This window comes from Centruroides sculpturatus, unplaced genomic scaffold, assembly GCF_000671375.1.
Source record: "Centruroides sculpturatus isolate CEXI.00-Female unplaced genomic scaffold, Cexi_2.0 scaffold251, whole genome shotgun sequence".
In the NCBI taxonomy this organism is placed as follows: Eukaryota; Metazoa; Arthropoda; class Arachnida; order Scorpiones; family Buthidae; genus Centruroides; species Centruroides sculpturatus.
Window position 1 is genome coordinate 732215 of NW_019384351.1, and position 19851 is coordinate 752065.

Consider the following 19851-nt stretch of genomic DNA (forward strand, 5'->3'; position numbering starts at 1 on the left):
TTTATACATTTATTATTACGTCTAATTTATTATGTTTTATTTTAAAAATATTTATATCGACGAATACGTTTATTTAATTTCGTAAAGATGTTAATTATCATGTGACATTTCTCGCAAGTCAGCTGTTGCGAGTGCACGTTGGATTTTTACGCATTTTATGCCTAAATTTTTTAATGTAATGTTTTGTGATTTATTTAGCATTTAATTGCTAAGATAAACATGTCTGAGCACGAAGAAGAGACGAATCCACTTTTAAGTCATACAAATTCTACGAGTACGAGTTACATATCATGTGGAAACAGAACAGGAACTAATTATAGTGACAAATTCAGAAGATATGCATCGAGTTCTTGCATATTGTTAACCGTCTCACTAGAACGGATTGCATTTTATTCCCTAGCAGGGAATCTTTTTTTGTTTTTATATCAAAAACCCTTCGAATGGCTTTATTACAATGCCATGAATGCACTGTATGTGTTAACTGGTGTTACATATATTTCCTCGTTTTTTGGAGGTTGGTTAGCAGATTCCTTTCTCGGACGTTTCTGGACGATTGTCGTAGCCCTGGTTTTGTACACCGCATCTTACGGCGTGCTGACCAAGTTGGCGTATTCTAATAATAATACCGGCATATCCAACGTATGCGTCGTCACCTCCTATCCGAACCCTTCGGATCAGGAACCGTGTACCTGGTTGATCTATTTGATACTCGTGATCATTGGCATCGCCACCGGTACGGTGAAGGCTAACATTGCCCCTTTTGGAGCCGATCAGGTAGAGTTTGTTTAGAGACACTTCTGCTTGGAATGTTACTGTTTGTGTAGTATTTATTTTGTGTGTTAAGTCGTGTTGCATAGTTCATGCACTATCTAGTGGATTATCTATTTTATTAATTCTGGTTAAAGAATCAATAAATGAATTACTATTTATCGAACTTGAAGTATTTCTCAAAACAATGGTAAAAGTGAAATATTTTCCACTAGAGATGACCAAAAGCTGATAAAATACAAGAAACACCTTTAAATTGCCTATTTCCAGGTCGTGCTGCATGCTCCATTAAGTATATTGAATGTTTAACAACGAAAAATTTGCAGACAAATATCCCCGCGTTTCTTTATGCAGTGCTCGAGAAGTGCTTTACAGCGAACAGACTGAAACTGGTTTCTAATTGGCCAACACTGCTCGTGACGTCATTTTGCTACACTCTCGCTGCATAAAGAAATGTGGGGTATCTCACCAGGGTTCACAATTAGACACATGTTTCTTTAACATTTTTAGTTGCCTAAAGATTCCAATTGTCACATTTGGACTGCATCATATGACTTTCTGCTTATAACACATTTGAATGGATAAATAGATATCATATTAATAAATAGACATTATTTTATTAATGTAGATAAATTACAGATATGTAAAAATTTTATATTTAGCATATGTGGCCAATCCAACAATTATAATTCTATACAGAATTGTAAATATTGGATTATGATTTAAGTTTTAAAGTAATAGGAAAATGCTAGTTCAGTGCTACCTGTGATAAAAAGAATGGCAAATATCTACAGCTTATAGACTTACATTTTATTATAATTCCTACATCTGCATAAAAATAAACTACACAATATATTGCTGTGAAATGATAGTTGTCGCCTTGGACGTTCAATTGTTTTATCCAAGGATGACAGGATTTTATTTCTTTATGCCTGATCAGGTTTATGCATGTTTTTTAACATGCAAATAACTGATGAAGATCATTTATTTTGTACAGAGTGACAAAAGAAATGTTGACAAGCATTTTATTTAATAACTTTTAATACAAATGAAAAATTAATAAACAAACAAATGATAACATTAAAATATTTTTGCATATATTTGAGGAACTTCAAAAGATGTGGAGTTTGCAGTAGTATGCTGAAAATCTTCTGTATATTTTGTCTTATTCTATTATCAGAGATTTCTTTGATGATTTCAAACTTTTGAGGGACTTAGCACATTCCCTAGCCTCCAAAATTGACCATACACTGAAATTCACGGGATTAAGAGGCCATTTAACAGATGTGAAGATCCTTACATCACTGTTGAGTTGCTCTAGCTCTGTGGGCAGATGTAGAGTTTTGTTTAAATGCCCATTCTTGATTCCCAAAATGCTTTTTGGATCAAGGAAGGAGAAAAGTTTCCAAAATCTCTCTGAAATAAATTTTTTGATTTTTACTTTTTTACCACAAAAATGAAAAATGTTTTGCCACTGCACAAATTCCATCCTGAACTACGACAGACAGGATTTTGACAGCGTCCAATGATTGCCAACATTCCAGAAATTTCATCTGACCAAACAGTCATTTTACTGATTGTATGGTTGCTCCACAGTAAATATCTCGTCTGTGAAAAGAATCTTTTCCTACAGAGAATGTGCAGTTTGACATGATTGTTTTCTTCTGTAAAAAGCTAGACTTTTTAGCTTGTAAAGTTAAGTCAAAGCTGCTGTTTGGCTATTCAATAAATTGTTTCCTGATTCTGATCTCGCATGCAATTTTTTTCATTGATATTCTCAATTTTTGTTTGATTCACTTTAGGATAATTTGAAAGATACAAGAAGTGTCAACTGCATTTTCTTCATTTTTCAGGACAGTTACTAGCATCATCAAATTTTTTATATTGCTTAATTGTTTCTGAAATCAATTGATGAGATGTACCGAATGTTTGAACAATTTCAAATTAATTATTTCCAGCTTCAAATAGAGAAGTAATTCTATTACATACATTTCCTATCCTTAAAAAACAAACAACATTCTTACCATGGAAACAAATATAAAAAAGAAAGTGAAGAATTTAAATTAGTTAATATTTTACTCTCTCAAAGCAGTAGTTTTAATGTTCAACAAAATAAAATTTGTCAATATTTCTTGTCACCTTGTATAAATCTTTACCTTTAATATATTATATACTTTACCTTTTTAATCAATGAAAGTCTAGATTATTCTCATTCTTTATATCTGTTTTTAAAATATAATTAAAATATTGAATAAATTCTTTCCTTCTTTTTTGGTAGGTGCGAGCCGCAGGACCCGACAGTCTTCGAGTGTTTTTTAACTGGTTTTATTGGTGTATAAACATAGGTTCCTTTGTTGCAATTGGTGCAATTGCATACATCCAACAGTCTTATCTGGGGTTTTTTATTGGATACCTAATTCCTGCCTGTTTCTTAGGCATTGCAATAATAATATTTATTTTTGGTAAGCCTTTATATATAACCCAGAATCCATCAGGAAGTGCAATTATGGCAGTTTTTGCAATATTGAAAGAAGCGTGGAAGTCGAATCGTCGTCAGACATCGAGAATAAACAATTCGGAAGTGGTAAAGTAAGTAAGATGACGATGTATTTTTAACTATTGTATAAGTTTTGCTACTGGTGAATCGTTTAAGGCATTGATACTATTGTTATGTTTCAAAATATACTTTTCCATAAATTTGGGAATTAATATGAAAATTATTTTATGTTCAATATGGATTGGAGTGTTGTTCGATAAAATAAATCAAATTTTTTAAAAATATTTACACTCTTATAGTATATGCAAAGTTATTCTCTTATATAAGACAGTGAGCATACGATTCCACTCAATTGCTGATAAATTATGAGAATAAGTGTCTTATGGCTAACATCATAACCTAACCATTCTTGACTCCTCAAATCATTCTAGGTATTTTTAATAGAATACTGAATAAACCCAGAGTTTGCATTTGAAGTACTGAAAACATTCTGTGTACTCAAAAAACAAACTCAGCCACCCACGCATACAGATTCTTTCATATCTTAATTGTTATGGCTCATTCATATGTAAATAATACAGACTAACCTTACATTTCAGTAGAAATCTTTAACCCTCGAAATGTTTTCTGCCTCTCTAAGGACATCTTTAGTGCAAACTTTCTCTTCAAACACATTAAGACAAATTTTTTCATGTCAAACAATTTAAACACTGAAAAAGTTCTTCAAACTTTCTAGTTAAAGCTTATATGGATGTTGTGTTTGTAGAATCACTCATGAAACCCAGATGAGTGTTTCATCAGTGATTCTACAAATGTAATTTTATCTGCAATTTAATTTTAATTTGTTACAGATGCCTGACAATTTGTTATATTCCGGTTTAATCTTTTAATTAATTGATAAATAAAATCTTTTATCAATGAAAGGAAAGTGTAAAGCTTTTGCAACATTAAACATGTAATACTTGAAAAATGTAAGAATACAGAGTCCATCTTTACCTCAACACCGGAGTAAAAATCCTCACTTCTGTAACTTGTTACAGGTGTGTTACATGTAAAAAATACAGTGGGTGACAAACGTTTTTGAACTATCACAAAGTTCTTCAGGTCAAATAGGTTTGGAATGCTTCAGAATGGAACGTAAAGATTTAAAATGAAATCGAATGTCATTTCAATGAAATCCATTTTGCCGGGCATGTGCGATCGTGTGCTGATGGATATAATTATGGGTATATATCCTGTAATTATTCAGAAATTAGAGCCAAACAATTACTGGATTATATTGGGTATATTAATGCCACAGTTAATGATTAAATGTTAAGTAATTTGGCCTAAAGATAGGTATTATGTACCATCTCTTGATAAATTTAATAATTAATAATAATAGTAACATTTACATAGCCCAATATAATTGTGCAATCATTTGGCTATAATGTAATAATTGGGTTTATTGATGTTTAAATTTGCTTAGTGTTTAATCGTCTTGTAAAAAACAAAATGCATCAAAGATGTCATGTGAAAGAAACTTGTTTAATTAGACCATTCACCAAATCAGTGACTATGTGATATCCCAAATATAATGTTTTTTCATGAAGCAATGTTGTAAGCTGATATAAAATACAAAGCAAATTTGATAACATTTTGTGTAGACTTTCAGTAAAGTTAAGTATTCTAAAATCCATTATTTATTTATTTTTATAGTAGTAACCGAAGTCTTGGATCCCCTCCATCCTGGTTAGATATGGCTAAAGTTCAGTACGGCGGAAAATTTCACGAAGCCGTAGTCGAAGACGTGAAAACTCTTGGTAGAGTCATGCTAGTTTTTGTAGCACTTATTCCATATTGGCTGCTTTATTTTCAGGTTTGTTTTGATTTTATGTACTTTGAAATTAAGAATTTTCTATAATTGAAAAACTATTTAACAGATTATAATTTATTAATTTTTTAATAACTAAAGTTTTAACTCATCATATATTTTAAGACATATTTAATTAGATATTATAGAAATATTTAATTTAATATTAAATTTGTACATCATCTCAATACATGCTTTTTTTATTCCACACAAATATAATTTAAAAAATTATAAGAATTGACCTCTGTAAGTGCTTTGTATAAATATTTACATATATGTGCTAAAATACAAGATTTGCTTGTTTGTTTTTGGAAATTTGTGGATATTTTTAAGTAAATCTCTGACCCAGTTTATAGTTATACACATATAAAATGGTGTTTCATACATTCAAAGACAGGATTATATTCTTTGTTAACAATTAATTATTTTTATAAACTTATGAAAAGATATATTTCACAAAACATGTTGTGTATGAATTTGAGCAGAGCTGATATTTTAAGTTTGATGATGATGGATAAACTATGTATTTTATGACATTATTTATGTGTAAGATATGATAAACTTATTTTAAAATATAGATATTAATATAATAACGGCATTTTTTATTACTTAAATAGTGAATAAATTTTTTTACAGATGCAAACAACATTTTTAGTTCAAGGAATACACATGAAACTCTCTCCAAATTTTCAACATTCTTGCAATTCTTCTGACAGTAGAAAGGAGGAGGAAGAATTCTCTGTAAGTTTTTTAGAATTAAATTATTTATTTTACTTATCAAAATCATTAAACAGATAATTGCAGTATCTGTTTAATGGTTTTGATAAGTAAACTAATAACAAAATACCAATTCTTTACCAGTCAAAAAAAGTAACATTCATAGCTCAAGTTATAAGCTGATACTTTTTGTAGGTGGTAAACATCCCCCTCATCAAAAAGCTACGTTTTTATTATTAATATATTTTATGTACACAAAATAAAATTTGTTAAATTCAAATCATTGTAATTATGTATGATCTTCCAAAAAATATTACCATTTTATATTATTTTAATTGTTAATTATTAACCAAAAAATGTTTCAGCATACATTAAACTACATACTCAAGCATACATTTGAAAACTATCCAAGTTTCACATTTTTCTATTACAATTTCTCAATGCATGCTCCTCGTGTTAAACGACACATATCTGGCCAATACTCAAATTCTTTCTATGCTTGCTATGGCATATCCATGGCAGTCACAATTCTATAGCTCCTGCAGATTACTTGTATTGCACAATGATGAGTGATTCTGACTTTATGAACTGCAGAATGCAAAAGCCTTCTCCGTTCTGGAGTTACCATGTTTGTTTACAGCACTTGTTAGAAGTTGTAGATGTATTCAAATGCAGACAGAAATGAAACTAAGAGGGTTACCTGTTAATTGATATACATTGCATACTTCTTGAATAATAATTATCATGATTACAGTAATATAAAATGGTAGAATTTGTTTTGGAAGATCCTGTATGTTGAAAAGAAAACAGGTTTATCAATACTATAAACATTAGAATTACTATGTCACTTGTTGACACATTGTTGTCAGTAACCTCTGTTAAATATGACTAACGGCAAAGGATGGAACATAGCCAAGATTGTTTGTGAAATACAGAAATATATGCTAAAAATACAGTAGACCCCTATAACGTGGGTTAATATAATGCGGATTCATATATCGTGGCGAAAAAATTGCGACAGTATTCATATAAAGACACTAAAAGAGACTCATAAAATGCGGTAAAACATCATCGCTGACTCGTGTTGCGACAGGATTGGTAGAATCTGGACCAATAGTGGACAAGCAGCCAAACTACTTACACGCTACAGAGAGTTTAGGTGGGTAAGTTGAGTTTACTATCGTCTGTACAGTATATAAATTAGGTACTGTAAGTCTAATACAGTACTGTAATTTTATACATTTCTTGTGAAAAAAACATTTCTTATTCAACGGCCATAAAAATTACTTCTATTAATGATGTCTCCAAAGTTCAACGAATTTTTCGCAGAAAAATAGCTTATCAGAAAACGCGCCCGCTGTTTGGTGCGCTGCTCTGCTACAAAAACAAGCTTAAGCAATGGCGTCGTCAAATGGTGCACACTCGGTAAGTAATCCTACACTTTTTTGTTTATAGCATAGTTTATATGGATTATTCCCAAAAAATTATACGTGTTTTGGAAATGTTGAGTGAAATTAGTCTAGAATCGATTAATTTTATGGAAGAAAACCGTTCAAACAGCCGTAGTCCATAAACTGCACATGTGCTGGGCTGTGATTGGGTCATGTATTTAAGGATTCCTACAATGCGAAATTCTTATAAAGTGGAGCGTATCTACCAAGTTATAGGGGGGTCGACTGTATAGTGTTCTTCTGAATAATATAAATGAATGAAATACTAGAAGTGCCTGAGTTATGCATCATCAAATTATTAACAATTTACTATTATTAATGGATATAATTAAGAAATTTGTAGTGAAAATTGTTTTAAGAAACTATATTTTCTATATATGAGTAGGTTTAACAATAATGTGAAAACTAAAGTATCCATATGCAGAATATAAACAAAGCTATACTATAACTATAAGAAGTATACTAGCAGCAAGCACATTTTCCTGAGAAAATACCAAAATGTTAGGTTATATTTCATTTCCATTTACAATGTGCAATTATATTGATAAATTATCAGATGAAAATAAATAAAAGAGATTTAAAAAAAACTCCAAATTTGTAATTTAAATGATTATTCATATCATTTCCTGGGATGTGTATGAGAAATAAACTTATTAAGTAGCCTATGATAGGATGGCAAGATATAATTATTTAATGAATTATTCATTTATATATTCACCAGAAGCAGTAAGAAATTGGAGAAATCTCTGGGTCTACAATTATTTTCTATTGGCTTTTTATGTATTTGTATCTGTTTAATTATTTTTGCTCGTGCTTTTTCTTTTAACTAAATGTGAAAATATAAATGGAATGATTTGAGTCAGAGTTTGGTTTCCCTGAGATTTTTAACAAAATAATTAATAATTTATTGCTTTGCATAAGTCAAAAAATTATTTTCATATTCAGATTTGATTACATATGCAAGGCTTCGACTCAAATATTTTATCAGTGATTTCTTAGAGTGAATAGAGATAATTCTAGTAATAAGAATATATATATGAGGATCAGGAAGAATTTATTTCCATCAAATGGCAGAGATTAAAGTGAAAGTAAATCCTGAACTTTTTCTTTACAAAAAATTACAGAAAATGATTATTTATAATAAAAATGTTTATTAATAGTTGTTATATCTGTGTAATAAACATGTTATTCAAGCTATAATATGTATTTTGTGGATAACTATTATGAGCCATCTTTAATTCTTTAAACATTAATCCATTATTTTTCCTTTCTTCATTACTGAGAAAAATATGAAAACTCACTTTATTTTTCATCATACTATGATAAGGTTTTTCAAGAAAATATACTAGTCACTACATACAAATGTACATCACTAGTATATTCTATACATGAGTTAGGTTTAATGAAGACATCAAGACATTAAAATACCAGAAGCAGGGTGTAAATAAAGCTATCTGTAAAGGATTATATTGAAATAATACCAGTTTAATTTAATTACTCATTTGAACACCACTGGTAGAGTTGATAAGACTATAGGAGTTAATGGCATCTGATTGATGCCACCAGTTTATTTATTTAAAGTTTCCAATGTTATCCTTCAAGTCTATAGTAAATAAATGCTCATAATGTGTTTCTCATGGTGTGTAGCAACAAATGTGGTCAACTCACACCACTGAGTTTATTTCTTATAAGTCTAAACTCTTTATGTTAAACAACTGCCTGATATGTTAATATTACTAAATGTTCTGCTGGATTATCTATTACTGGGATTAAAGTCAACTAAGAGCAATAGAGGGCATGTTCACTAACTGACCAGTATGGTTAGTTAGTCCTCTATTAGTCATTAGTTAATAGTTTTGGAAGTGAAGATTGAACAGATGTCTGAGTGCCATAATTAGCAATGCATCTGCATGGTTAGTGGGAGTTCTAGGTTCTTCAAGTCCCACTCCAGGCTGACTCTTTTCTTCCACAATATTCTAAACTTAATTAATTTAATTCTAATTATTAAATTCATCAAAAAATGATGGCCTTAACACCTATCTCTGTTCAAATTACTTTATATATAATTATTAAAAACTAGCCCTAATATAGACTGACCAGTCCAGCAGATCACTTGGCATTAATTAATAATTGGGTTATTGAATTTATCATTGCGATAATCTGATAAATTTTTGCTAATTTACAAATGTTTGTGTTCAGGAGAAAATGTTTGTTAGAAAACCAATTCTAAAATTCTGTTAAATAATATAAAAACAATCAATATTGTTGTTTATGTCTGTTTCAGGTTCCTGCAGCCTGGTTGACCCTATTTGATATCGTATTTTTACTCATTTTTATACCATTGATGGACCGCATCATCTATCCTTGTTTGGATCGCCGCGGTAAAAAGATTCCGCTTCTGTGCCGCATAAGCCTTGGAATGTTCTGTGCTGTCATATCCATGACCGGGGCCGGAATATTAGAAGGAGTTCGGCTAGACCTTGTCCACGAGTAAGAGTAACTTTTAGTATTTACTTATTTTTAATTCTGTCAAATTTCACTACAAGAAGTAATGCAGTAGAATTACTTCTAGTACATTATATAGGGATATTATCATCTCTGATAGAATTATATCTCTGATTGCATGACATAAAATTTGAAATTTTGAATGTCATTACATGCCTAAAGTAGCTCTCTTATTCTTGAATTCATATTGACCAATCAAATCTTGGCACTTTAAAATCAATATTTTTCAAATTTGATTTGAAATTTTCAAAATTTAATGAACACATCTGTGATTCGACAACTTACTGAATTATTAGACAGTGAGATTTATGAGTTCATCTATATATATCTCCTTATTTTAAACTAAACATTCATACTATATAAATTTCGCTTTAAAGTTTGAATTGCATGTTGACATTTTCATTGCCAATAGTGACCAATTAATTGGTGTATCGATCATTTTCAGTCCAAAGCAGATAGAAATGGCAATTAAGAGAGAGTAAAGATTTTGTCAATAGCAGAAAATATATCTGCCAAAAAGATCGTGGACAATAGCAAAAAGAAAATATCAGGAGTAGCAAAAGGAACCTGACAGTCCTTTTAAACACACTTGCTGTATATCTAAAAAATGAGGAGAGGATTTTGGAAAGCTTTAATGAACAATAGAATCAGATAGAACAGAAAATAAAGCATGAATGTGAGTATGCAGATACTGAAAATGCATGCCAAATTGGTTTGTACAGTGTAAAGACAAGAATGTTCTCGTTTGTGGAAAGTTTTTTTTACAGAAAAACTGAAATGAAGTTCCACAGAGTACCATTGCAAACTGTTTTTACTCAAGCAATTTTTTAATATTATTATTTATTATTTACAATTTATTGACAAGTAAATTAGAATTTTCATCAGAATTCGTTGTCTAATTGAAGAGGACTGGGCCAATCTTATTACGGCAATTAAGCACTGAAAAAGTGTCATTTGAAGATTTATTAATGCTGACAATAACCTGTATCTGCAGACACTTATTCAAAGATTGCATCATTGTTGAAGTATAAAAACTAAGTGCAAGAAATGAGCAATGGATATTTGGAAGAAATAATATTCTGCTTTCTGTAGGTGTCTGGAAGCCAGAAAAGCTCTCAAACTTTTAACGGGCTTTCTATCATTCATATAATAATATGTTTTCAGAGTGGTCGGCCACATCAGAAACATTGTCAAACAAGTTCTAATGAATAGTCGACAACATTAGTCATAACATACCAGACAAGTTTGTTTTCTAATATGTTACCTATCTAAAAAAATAATATATAATGTTTTTAAATCTATGTATATTGTTAATGAGATTTACAAAGTAGTGGTGAATTTTGTAACCACAAATTTCATTAAGTGAAAAATTTTACTCTGTCCCTTCCATTTCAAATCAAGAATCTACTATATTAGTTGCTTTATGTTATTTTATGTTGTCTGACAAAAGTATGAAAGACATTGCTATAACACAGCACTGTCAGCATTACTATTTCAAGGAAAATCCACTTGTCCATATTTCATTTTTTTAGCAAGAGAAATTTGCACAGTTGTTCCAGTGTTCATTTTCTGTCTTTTATTCTATTCATGTCTAATCATCTGCTATACATAATAAGTGATGTTATAATAATTTCAAATCTGATATTGAACTAACTTTAGTTTGAAACAATTATAGTAATTATACTAATGCCTAGCACCAAAACACATTGCATTTTGTTTTATCCAAAATAATCTTGTCTGCCATTTATATATGTAAACAGATATCTGATTGGTAAAGCTACAATGAAATTTGGAATTTCCAAGCATTCATACAAAAGATAGTCTACCTTATGAAATCTATAGTATATGTGTATGTTGACATATACATGTACAGTACATATATGTACCTGTATATGTGTTAGTAATGATAAAGAGGTTGCAGCGTAAGTTTTCATTGCATAAATGTGAACGTTGAACATTCAGCGCCATCTTTTTGTAAGCCTAGAAGTTTGACAATGACGTTTGGAACGTTGAGCACGATTTAACTGACATTCCAAACACCATTGTCAAACTTCTAGGCTTTCAGGAAGACCGACGTTCACATTTTCGATGAAAACTTCGACTGCAACCTCTCTATTAACTCAACAGTGCATCTCAAACCAGCTATACATCTTCCTGTCTCTAATGCATCATAGACTATTAGAAACTTAAATTAAGCATATATTAAAAATGGACCGATGTTTTTTTGTTTGATACCACTGACCTTTGCAGCTAAAAATTGCACAGTGTAGAGGGATTTTACTTATATTAGTAGTTTTATCTATTTATAATTTATTTAATGAATGCAAAATCTGTTATTTTAATACAGAAAAAGGGATATTATTAAAACTAATTATTTCTCTCATTTTTTAGAAACAGAACTATATGTCAGGTAATTGGAAATAACACCTATGTGGCGGCAGACATGTGGATATTCTGGCAGATTCCTCAGTACGCGCTGATTGGTCTGAGTGAAGTGTTTGCCAGTGTTGCAGGTGAGATCTCCTTTTGATATATATTCTATGCAACGTATTTTTCTTGACACAAAATAGGATTTTAGTTTTATTTATTCAAATTGCCTTCTTGAGTTTACAATTTGTTAAATGAGATTTTATTTTTAACTCTGCTCTACAGACATGCTAAGTGAGCCGTTTTTCCTTACCCATCATGGGTTTGATCGGGCTCATGACAGGATTATCTGGTAGTGAGAGATGAGGTTCAACATATGTGGGACAGATTGTCCATAAAAAAAAATTCCTGGGGTTGCTTGCCCAGATTTGATCTCAGGTGTCTCCGAGCCATAGGTGCCTTAACTGCCTTGGCCATCCAGCCTTTAAGAAAGATTGAAGTATGCCGATAAAAATCTTCACATGAGATTATAATAAATTACTCTGAATATTATAGTCTTCATATCATATTATATTATTATAGATTATACTCATGGTTTCAAGCTTTCCTGTCTCAAGCTTCTAAAATCGCACTGCTGTCAATGGCTGCATACCTTAGAGGTATGAAGGAGTACTGTACATGTCAGGAGTTGCAATTTGGCACAGAGTATTTGGTGCCCAAATCATGCACACACAAAATAAACCAGACTTGTAGATAGTCAGGGGACCAAGAACTGGGTAAAAAGAAAATACAAAATGCTGATACTGTTTCTACAAACAGGTGCGAGTGCAAGATTTGCACATGCATTGCTCGCACTCTCTGAGACATAGCCATTTTTGGGATGAAACTTCACCATTTTACTTGTTTGAAGATTAGAAGTGGTAAAAAATTTCTTCCAGAAAGAAATTTTCAACTGAGTAGTTGGCCAGACAGCTGTTCAAATAAGACATTGTCCTAACACCTTGGAAGTCAGAACTCAACTAAGACCTTTAACCATAATTTATCACACATGATGGCATCATTTCCTGTTCTTTCATCTGTGCTGACCAACCCTATTATTTACTGTTTCTGCCTGTAATGCTCAAAATTATGGTTAGCCATGTAGCCTTAAAATGTTTCCATCAATCAAATTGTGTAATCTATATAGTAATTGAAAGAGAATTTCAATTTGTCCAACTTGGTTTGAGTGGGGCTAAAAATACAGTTCAGGTATCAAATTAAAGCTCTTGTAGATGATGCCACTAAATAGAGATTTGAAAAATATGCAGTAGTTCAGGCATGACATAGTTGCAAAGGTATACTACAATGTTAAGTTTATGGGACAAATGTGTAAGTCCCATCGTCTGTTAACTTTAGCCCAAGCAATTTTTTGTTTTTTGCAGTTTTGTTATTTTAAATACTGAGGTCACTAAATTGAACCTCTCCCAACTCAACCTCACCAATACCCCACCCCCTCAAAAGCCCAGCATACACAGCTATAGTTAAAATACAAGACAAAGTTAATTCTGATAATAAATATTAAATGGAGATTGGAAATAACTTTATATCACATTTACCAATTGTTTAATTAAATATATTCATGAAAGTAATGTTTTTGTTTGGATAATTAATAAACATTACTATCTGAGATGTACAAAAATTGCACCAAGTAAAAAATTATGACAATTTGGATGACAGTCGAATCTTTTCTTAGGAATTTTTCTTTGTTAAAGATAAGCTTGGAACTTCAAAGGAAAATGTAAAAAACATTAGTGCAAGCAAAAATCTTGTGGGTGTCTCTTCGAAAGCTTATCTTTACCAAATAAAAATTCTTAAGATTTGACTGTTATAATTTTTCACTTGTTGCAATTTTTGTATATATCAGATGTTTTTGTATTGATATCAATTGTTTTTTAATTAATGATTGTGTTATTACATGAAGGCCTAAGATGATGATGGACTGTTTAGTTTGGTCAGCACCATTACATTGCCAAGTGCTGACTGAACACTTGATATGCCATTTATAAATTTTTTAGAGTTTTAACTTGCATAAATTTTAGCTTTTGTTATTCTGGATAACATTCTGAATGAAAATCATTCATTTCTATCCAATTTTATCCTTAAGCATAAAATTAAGCAATAAAAGTAAAATAGTTCTATAATAATCCCCATGAACTTTGACCTGTCAATCTGGAAGTTTCACCAGCACCTTACTGGTAACAAGAAAGGCTTGAGTTTAAAATTTGAACTTTCTAGACCCAGTAGCTTTTTTCTCCAGGAAGGTGTACAGTGCCAGAAAATAAGAAAATACAGTACAACTTTTTTGGTGATTTTTGCACTTTTCAATTGCTTATATTTTAGCAACCCCTTTATGGAAAAAATCTGAAATTTCACACACTACCTAAGAAAACAAGCATCTTTTGAATGAGATATTCAATATTAATATAGGCTTTTGGGAACAGAGAAAGTGATCCCCAAAAATCTGCAACTCTGATTCCTGTATATATAGTCAGTAAATTTTTCACTTGGCTTGAAGTCACTGCCATGACTCAATTCTCATATATTTGAATGATAACCTTTAATAGATTTCTCATTTCCCATTTTGAAAAATTAAATAATTTAGATAAGCTGTCTTTCCAGGACTCGAATATGCTTGTTCCCAAGCTCCTCGTACCATGCAGGGCATAATCATGGGTCTGTTCTGTTTCTGCACCGGCATCGGAAGCTTCCTAGGCACTGGATTGCTCTTTGTGGTCAAGGACTACTTGCTCTCAAGCAGCGACATTAACACAGGATCAAGCAGCGACATTAACAAAGGACGACTGGACCGCTACTTTTTTCTCCTGGCTGGAATTCAGGCGGTGACGTTCATAATATTTACGGTATTCAAAAATAAGATAGAGGTCAAGAGACCGATGATGGTCATTCCTCCGCAAGAATCTCTCCGTCTGGATCGCGACACATAGATCACTTATAGGTTTTAGAAACCATTGAAACAATAATTTTACAATAATAAATTGATTTTATAGTATAAAATCATAAATTAAATCAGTTTGATTTATCCAATTTAATTTTAAAACCTTCACAAGGTATTTTTTTATGTATACATATGACGACTTTATGAAAACATACAATGTATGATGCTCTTGTCTCTTATACAAAATATGTAAGTAATTATTATGTTAAATATAGAAGCAATTTTTTAAAAATAAATCAAATGTTAAATTACAAGAGTTAAAAAATTTTAATTTAGTAGCATTTTTATTTAGCGAAATAATCATTCTGAAGCAAAAACAGTCTACAATCTGTTCTCAAAGTCAAAAATTTGAATACAGTTTTGCTTTATAAATTCTTTATCAGTTTATATTCGATGATGACATTTTGGTTTCTAAAAGCATTTTATCATCAAAAATACAATTTATTCCATCCAGGTTTATTGTATTTTTGGTTTTGTCAGTGATTAAGAAGTCTGTACTTGGAAGACTGAATTATTTTTGGGTATATTTCATACAAAGTGAGCACAAAGTCTTAAAAGTTCTACAATCTTCTCTGTGTTCACTACATGACTTAATGCCACCATATTCTGGCCATCTTCCATATTGATGGTTGGAAGTCATTTTACCAGTAATTGTTTATAGGTCTGAGCATTGTAAGTGAAATTGAGAAATTACTTTGCTATGCCTCAAAGCAAATTGTCACATGTTAAGTACATTGCATGGATGAAATTCATGCATTTGATTCTTTGTGAGATGTTCTCTAAGAAATTCAGGATACAATCTCATACTTTGGGACCACTTGTTGCATGCACACATGAACAAATGTGCAATGGAAATTTCTGTCATAGACAATTCAGGTTTTTCCTGACTCTCTCCTGTGCTTTTAGACCCTTGTATATAATGATTAAGGATGCACCGATTAATCGGTAAGTAATCGGCAATTGGCCGCTTAGCCGATTAATCGGTTTCGATAATCAGCCAATTTTACATTTTGGTATTTTTGTTAGAATGTTACGTACAATGCTAGTAATAAAACCTAATAAATTTCTGCTATATATTTATTATTTATTACATGACAAACTGAATATTAAAAAAATNTACAAAATTATTATCAAACATTTAAACTGGAACAGCATTTTGTAACTGGCATGTATATATGTGACTTGCAGGTACTTGTTGTTCCCACTGTTTACTGGCAGGTACTGGAAAATTTGACCCTGTCGAAGACCCCGTTTTCACAAATTCTGTACGCCACAGAGTTAAAATTCGATAAAGTGGCCCTCTAATTTGATCTGGCACTTATGAGAATGATCTGAAGGATGGTTTAAGTTAATTTGTTTCAAAGGAATGAGAAAATGGTCCTTTTGTTTCTTTGTTAAAGTAAATTGTTTGCCAGAGAATACACAAAAGTACATATTTCTTTGTGTCCTGGAGAAAATTCAAAACAATAATTATCTTGAATTTGTTTACAAGATAATTACTGTTATGAGGAGCATTTCAGAGTTGTGTATGATGTATAAATGATTAAAATAATAAAAAAAAGAAAAAAATGAAGTGTAAGGCAAAAGCACCCTCCGTTAAGTTAACTGTTTCTTGAATTTGTGTAACAGTTTAATAATAATTATTTAAATTATTAACACTTTTGATGAGTTTTATGGCACGCTTTTGTTGTGACTAGAAGAATGACTTTATCACCATTCAGCCTGCTGAATATTGTCCTAGACTAGTTTTGATTGGCACACGTGTTTCATTCAAATTCAAACTTTGGTCTCGGGTCCCTCCGTTCCATGGGCAAATGAGTTTTTTAAACGGATGATTTTTAATGCACAGAGCTGGCCATAAGCTTTGTTATACCATTCTGGAGTTCTCCCTCTAAACACAAGAAGAATTTTTAGAAACTAGAACTTTAATCACTAAATTAATTGTTTCTAGGATAAAATAATTATACCTGGTATCTATCCTACTTATGTATGTGATTCTGGATTTTCCTGACCCACATGGTTCAATTAGGTAGTGCGAAGCTAGAGCTACACCTCTTACTCCTCCAAGCATCATTGGAGCGTCGGAATGTTCTACTGATGTCTCTATCAGCACACACGTTCCTTTAGGTAAATCTGTTTGCCAGGATCTGGTGAATTATATTTTAAAAATTAGGAAAAAATAGGAACCCTTAAGGATGTGGAAATATATATAAATATAAAATTTAAAATAAATAATAAGTAAAAATATAAATAAATACTGTATAAAATTTACCTAAGGACACAATAGTCTCTAGGTGGGTGAGGTGTGAGTGAAGCACAAACATATTGGAATATTTCTGACTGCTTATCTAGGCGACAGACTACACGCCACTTTAACAAGGAATCATCCCAGATATGTCTGAGTAATGAAAGTTTGTAAGTTAAGGAGTAAAAACAATCATTAGGAGTATACAAACTGATTCCTACCTTTCTCTTAATATTCTATTTAGGAGTTCTATGGGTGGTGCTTCTACTTCTACTGATACTTTCCATAATCTCAATGGATGTCTGTCTGTCAGTTTCTTATAGGCAATCTCAACATCACTCTGAGGTATCGGTATCCAACCTTTAAATTTATCTCTTGCTTCCTGTTAAACAAAATGAAACATTTAGTTAGAAAAAAATTTGATGCTTTGCAGCCTTATTTGATAAAAGTATACAAAAGTAAATATTTATGTTATATAAAGTGTTTTAATTACCTTAAGAAGACCCTGAATGCAATTATCAACATAGGCTTTCCAATTTCCATCATTCATGAATGAAGTTTTTCCTAAATCTTCTAAAGTGGCAGGTTCCCATTCTTCTAAGTACAAAGAACGACAATGACCCAGCATATCTTCTGATATCTACAGAATTAAACATGTCTAATTATAATTAATAAACAAATTAGCATTGAGAGAAAGAAGTAAAAGATATCACAAAGAACAAATAATGTTGGAGAATGTAGGAAAAATGATAAAGAGCATGATGGAAGAAAGATGAGGATCAAGAAGATGAAGATGGGATGATTGTACACAAGCTTAAGAAACAATGAATAAAACTTATAGTAGAAAGGGTGCATTTCAGAGAACTATATTCTGCATTATAATTAGAGGATAGCGATGATGTTAGACATCATCATCATTTTCAATTTACGCTGCCTAAGGAGGACTCAAGATAACTTCCTCAAATAGCTAAAGTTTCTTGTTTAAGAGATGAAAGTCAAGAAACATATCAAATTCTAAGTTCTTTTAGACAGATGATGAATGATGTAACAAACAGCATAAGTTCCTTACCGTGAAAAGATTCTTATATTCCTTAATCATGTGAGTGAGGCATTCGTGAGCTGCCCTATTTTCATTTAATTCTCTTTGATCCGGTACACCAACTGTTTTGCTTCTTCTTGGACTAGCACTAGCACTTCGGGGAGTGTTCAAGTGAAACAGAGAAGGAGCAAAACAAACAGCAAGATTCGTTGCTGTCATCTATCAATAAATAAATAAAATTCGTTAAATTTAATTTAAAAAACGTGCGAAGAAAGCCAACTTGATTTAAAACGTACCTGATTTTCTTCTGAATGAAAGCTCACGTCTTGAAGAAAAGATAATAAAGATTGCAACACTTCACGATTTTCATCTGGCATTAGTAATATAGCCGCTTGAGTTGCTTCTTTTCTTAATTCTTCTGGTATATCTGCAAGAATTGTATAATTTAATTCATAACATTCACTAAGAAAAAACGAAAAATAAGCAATGAAAATTACGTTGGAAGATGGTCAAGAATATTTCTGATAATTTATTCGTTAATAAGGCCTCTGGTAATTCACGAAAGTATTGTTTCAGCATGTCCGCAATGTCATAGGCTTGTTGATTTTCGTAAATGGAACTATCCGGATTAGTTTCGTTGAGGTTTCTTAATTTCTGAATTCGGGAACGGACACCCGATTTCCTAAAAAGGCCCGTGCAATTCAGTGAAGTGTTCTGAAGATGGCGAATGGCCGTTTCTATCATCGACGGAAGGGGCTGACCGCTTCGTTGTAACACCAGCAACAAGGGTACTCCAAAAACTACTTTGTCTAAAGAGAAGGAAACTATTATTAAATCGATTTTAAAATAAATAAACGCGAATTTTCCGCTGCAATCCTCTTACCTTTGTAATCTGGAGTTCGCATCTTTCGGATGAATTTAGGAACTGCCCAATTCCAACCTGATCTACTCGAAGGGGAATATTTCTCCATTAGTGTCGTTAGCTTGAGGAGTGATAACTTTCTTAGGACCATTAACTGGGGAGCCGATAAAGAATTTAATTGAAGGCCGGAAGAAAATGATTGCCTGATGCCAACAGAACTTTGTCGATGTGGAAAGCAATGCCACCAACTTTGACCATTGTTGCCGCTTCTAAATTATCAAATTAATCAGAAATCCTCGTATTTGGAATCACTTAAACTTACAGAATCATAATTTATACGTACCTGGTTAACGATAAACCAACTCCAGAATCTCTCCTCTCTCTGTATCCATTGGTATCGTGATGATCCGTGATGTCTTTATCACTGTTGCAAGCCATACTGGATACCATACTTCCAGAATCTACATCTTCTGTCCTTATGCGTAATGCTGATAATGAAGATAAACTTAATTAGGATCCATTTTTAACTAGTTTATGTAATTTAAATCATGAT

General features: G+C 31.6%; 2 protein-coding genes across 3 annotated transcripts in view; one reads left to right on the forward strand and one right to left on the reverse strand.

Moving 5' to 3' along the window:
• Positions 1 to 78: 78 nt before the first annotated feature.
• LOC111637907 (solute carrier family 15 member 4-like) lies at positions 79 to 15418 on the forward strand. Its single transcript, XM_023383515.1, has 7 exons — positions 79 to 774; positions 3047 to 3357; positions 4964 to 5123; positions 5754 to 5858; positions 9570 to 9775; positions 12182 to 12303; positions 14816 to 15418. The coding sequence occupies exons 1-7, from the start codon at positions 220 to 222 to the stop codon at positions 15139 to 15141; spliced, it is 1785 nt and encodes a 594-aa protein (XP_023239283.1). The 5' UTR covers positions 79 to 219; the 3' UTR covers positions 15142 to 15418.
• Positions 15419 to 16275: 857 nt separating this feature from the next.
• The window catches only part of LOC111637916 (rho GTPase-activating protein 7-like), a 40077-nt gene continuing 36501 nt past the window's right edge, over positions 16276 to 19851 (reverse strand). For both annotated transcript variants that reach the window (XM_023383532.1, XM_023383526.1), the window contains 10 exons: positions 19642 to 19786; positions 19320 to 19567; positions 18934 to 19245; positions 18733 to 18863; positions 18467 to 18655; positions 17891 to 18037; positions 17619 to 17779; positions 17425 to 17550; positions 17120 to 17299; positions 16276 to 17043 (listed from right to left, as the gene is read on the reverse strand). In XM_023383532.1, the coding sequence (XP_023239300.1) occupies positions 16929 to 17043; positions 17120 to 17299; positions 17425 to 17550; positions 17619 to 17779; positions 17891 to 18037; positions 18467 to 18655; positions 18733 to 18863; positions 18934 to 19245; positions 19320 to 19567; positions 19642 to 19786 (1754 nt within the window). In that variant the 3' untranslated portion in view covers positions 16276 to 16928. The remainder of the gene's footprint in view (positions 17044 to 17119; positions 17300 to 17424; positions 17551 to 17618; positions 17780 to 17890; positions 18038 to 18466; positions 18656 to 18732; positions 18864 to 18933; positions 19246 to 19319; positions 19568 to 19641; positions 19787 to 19851) is intronic.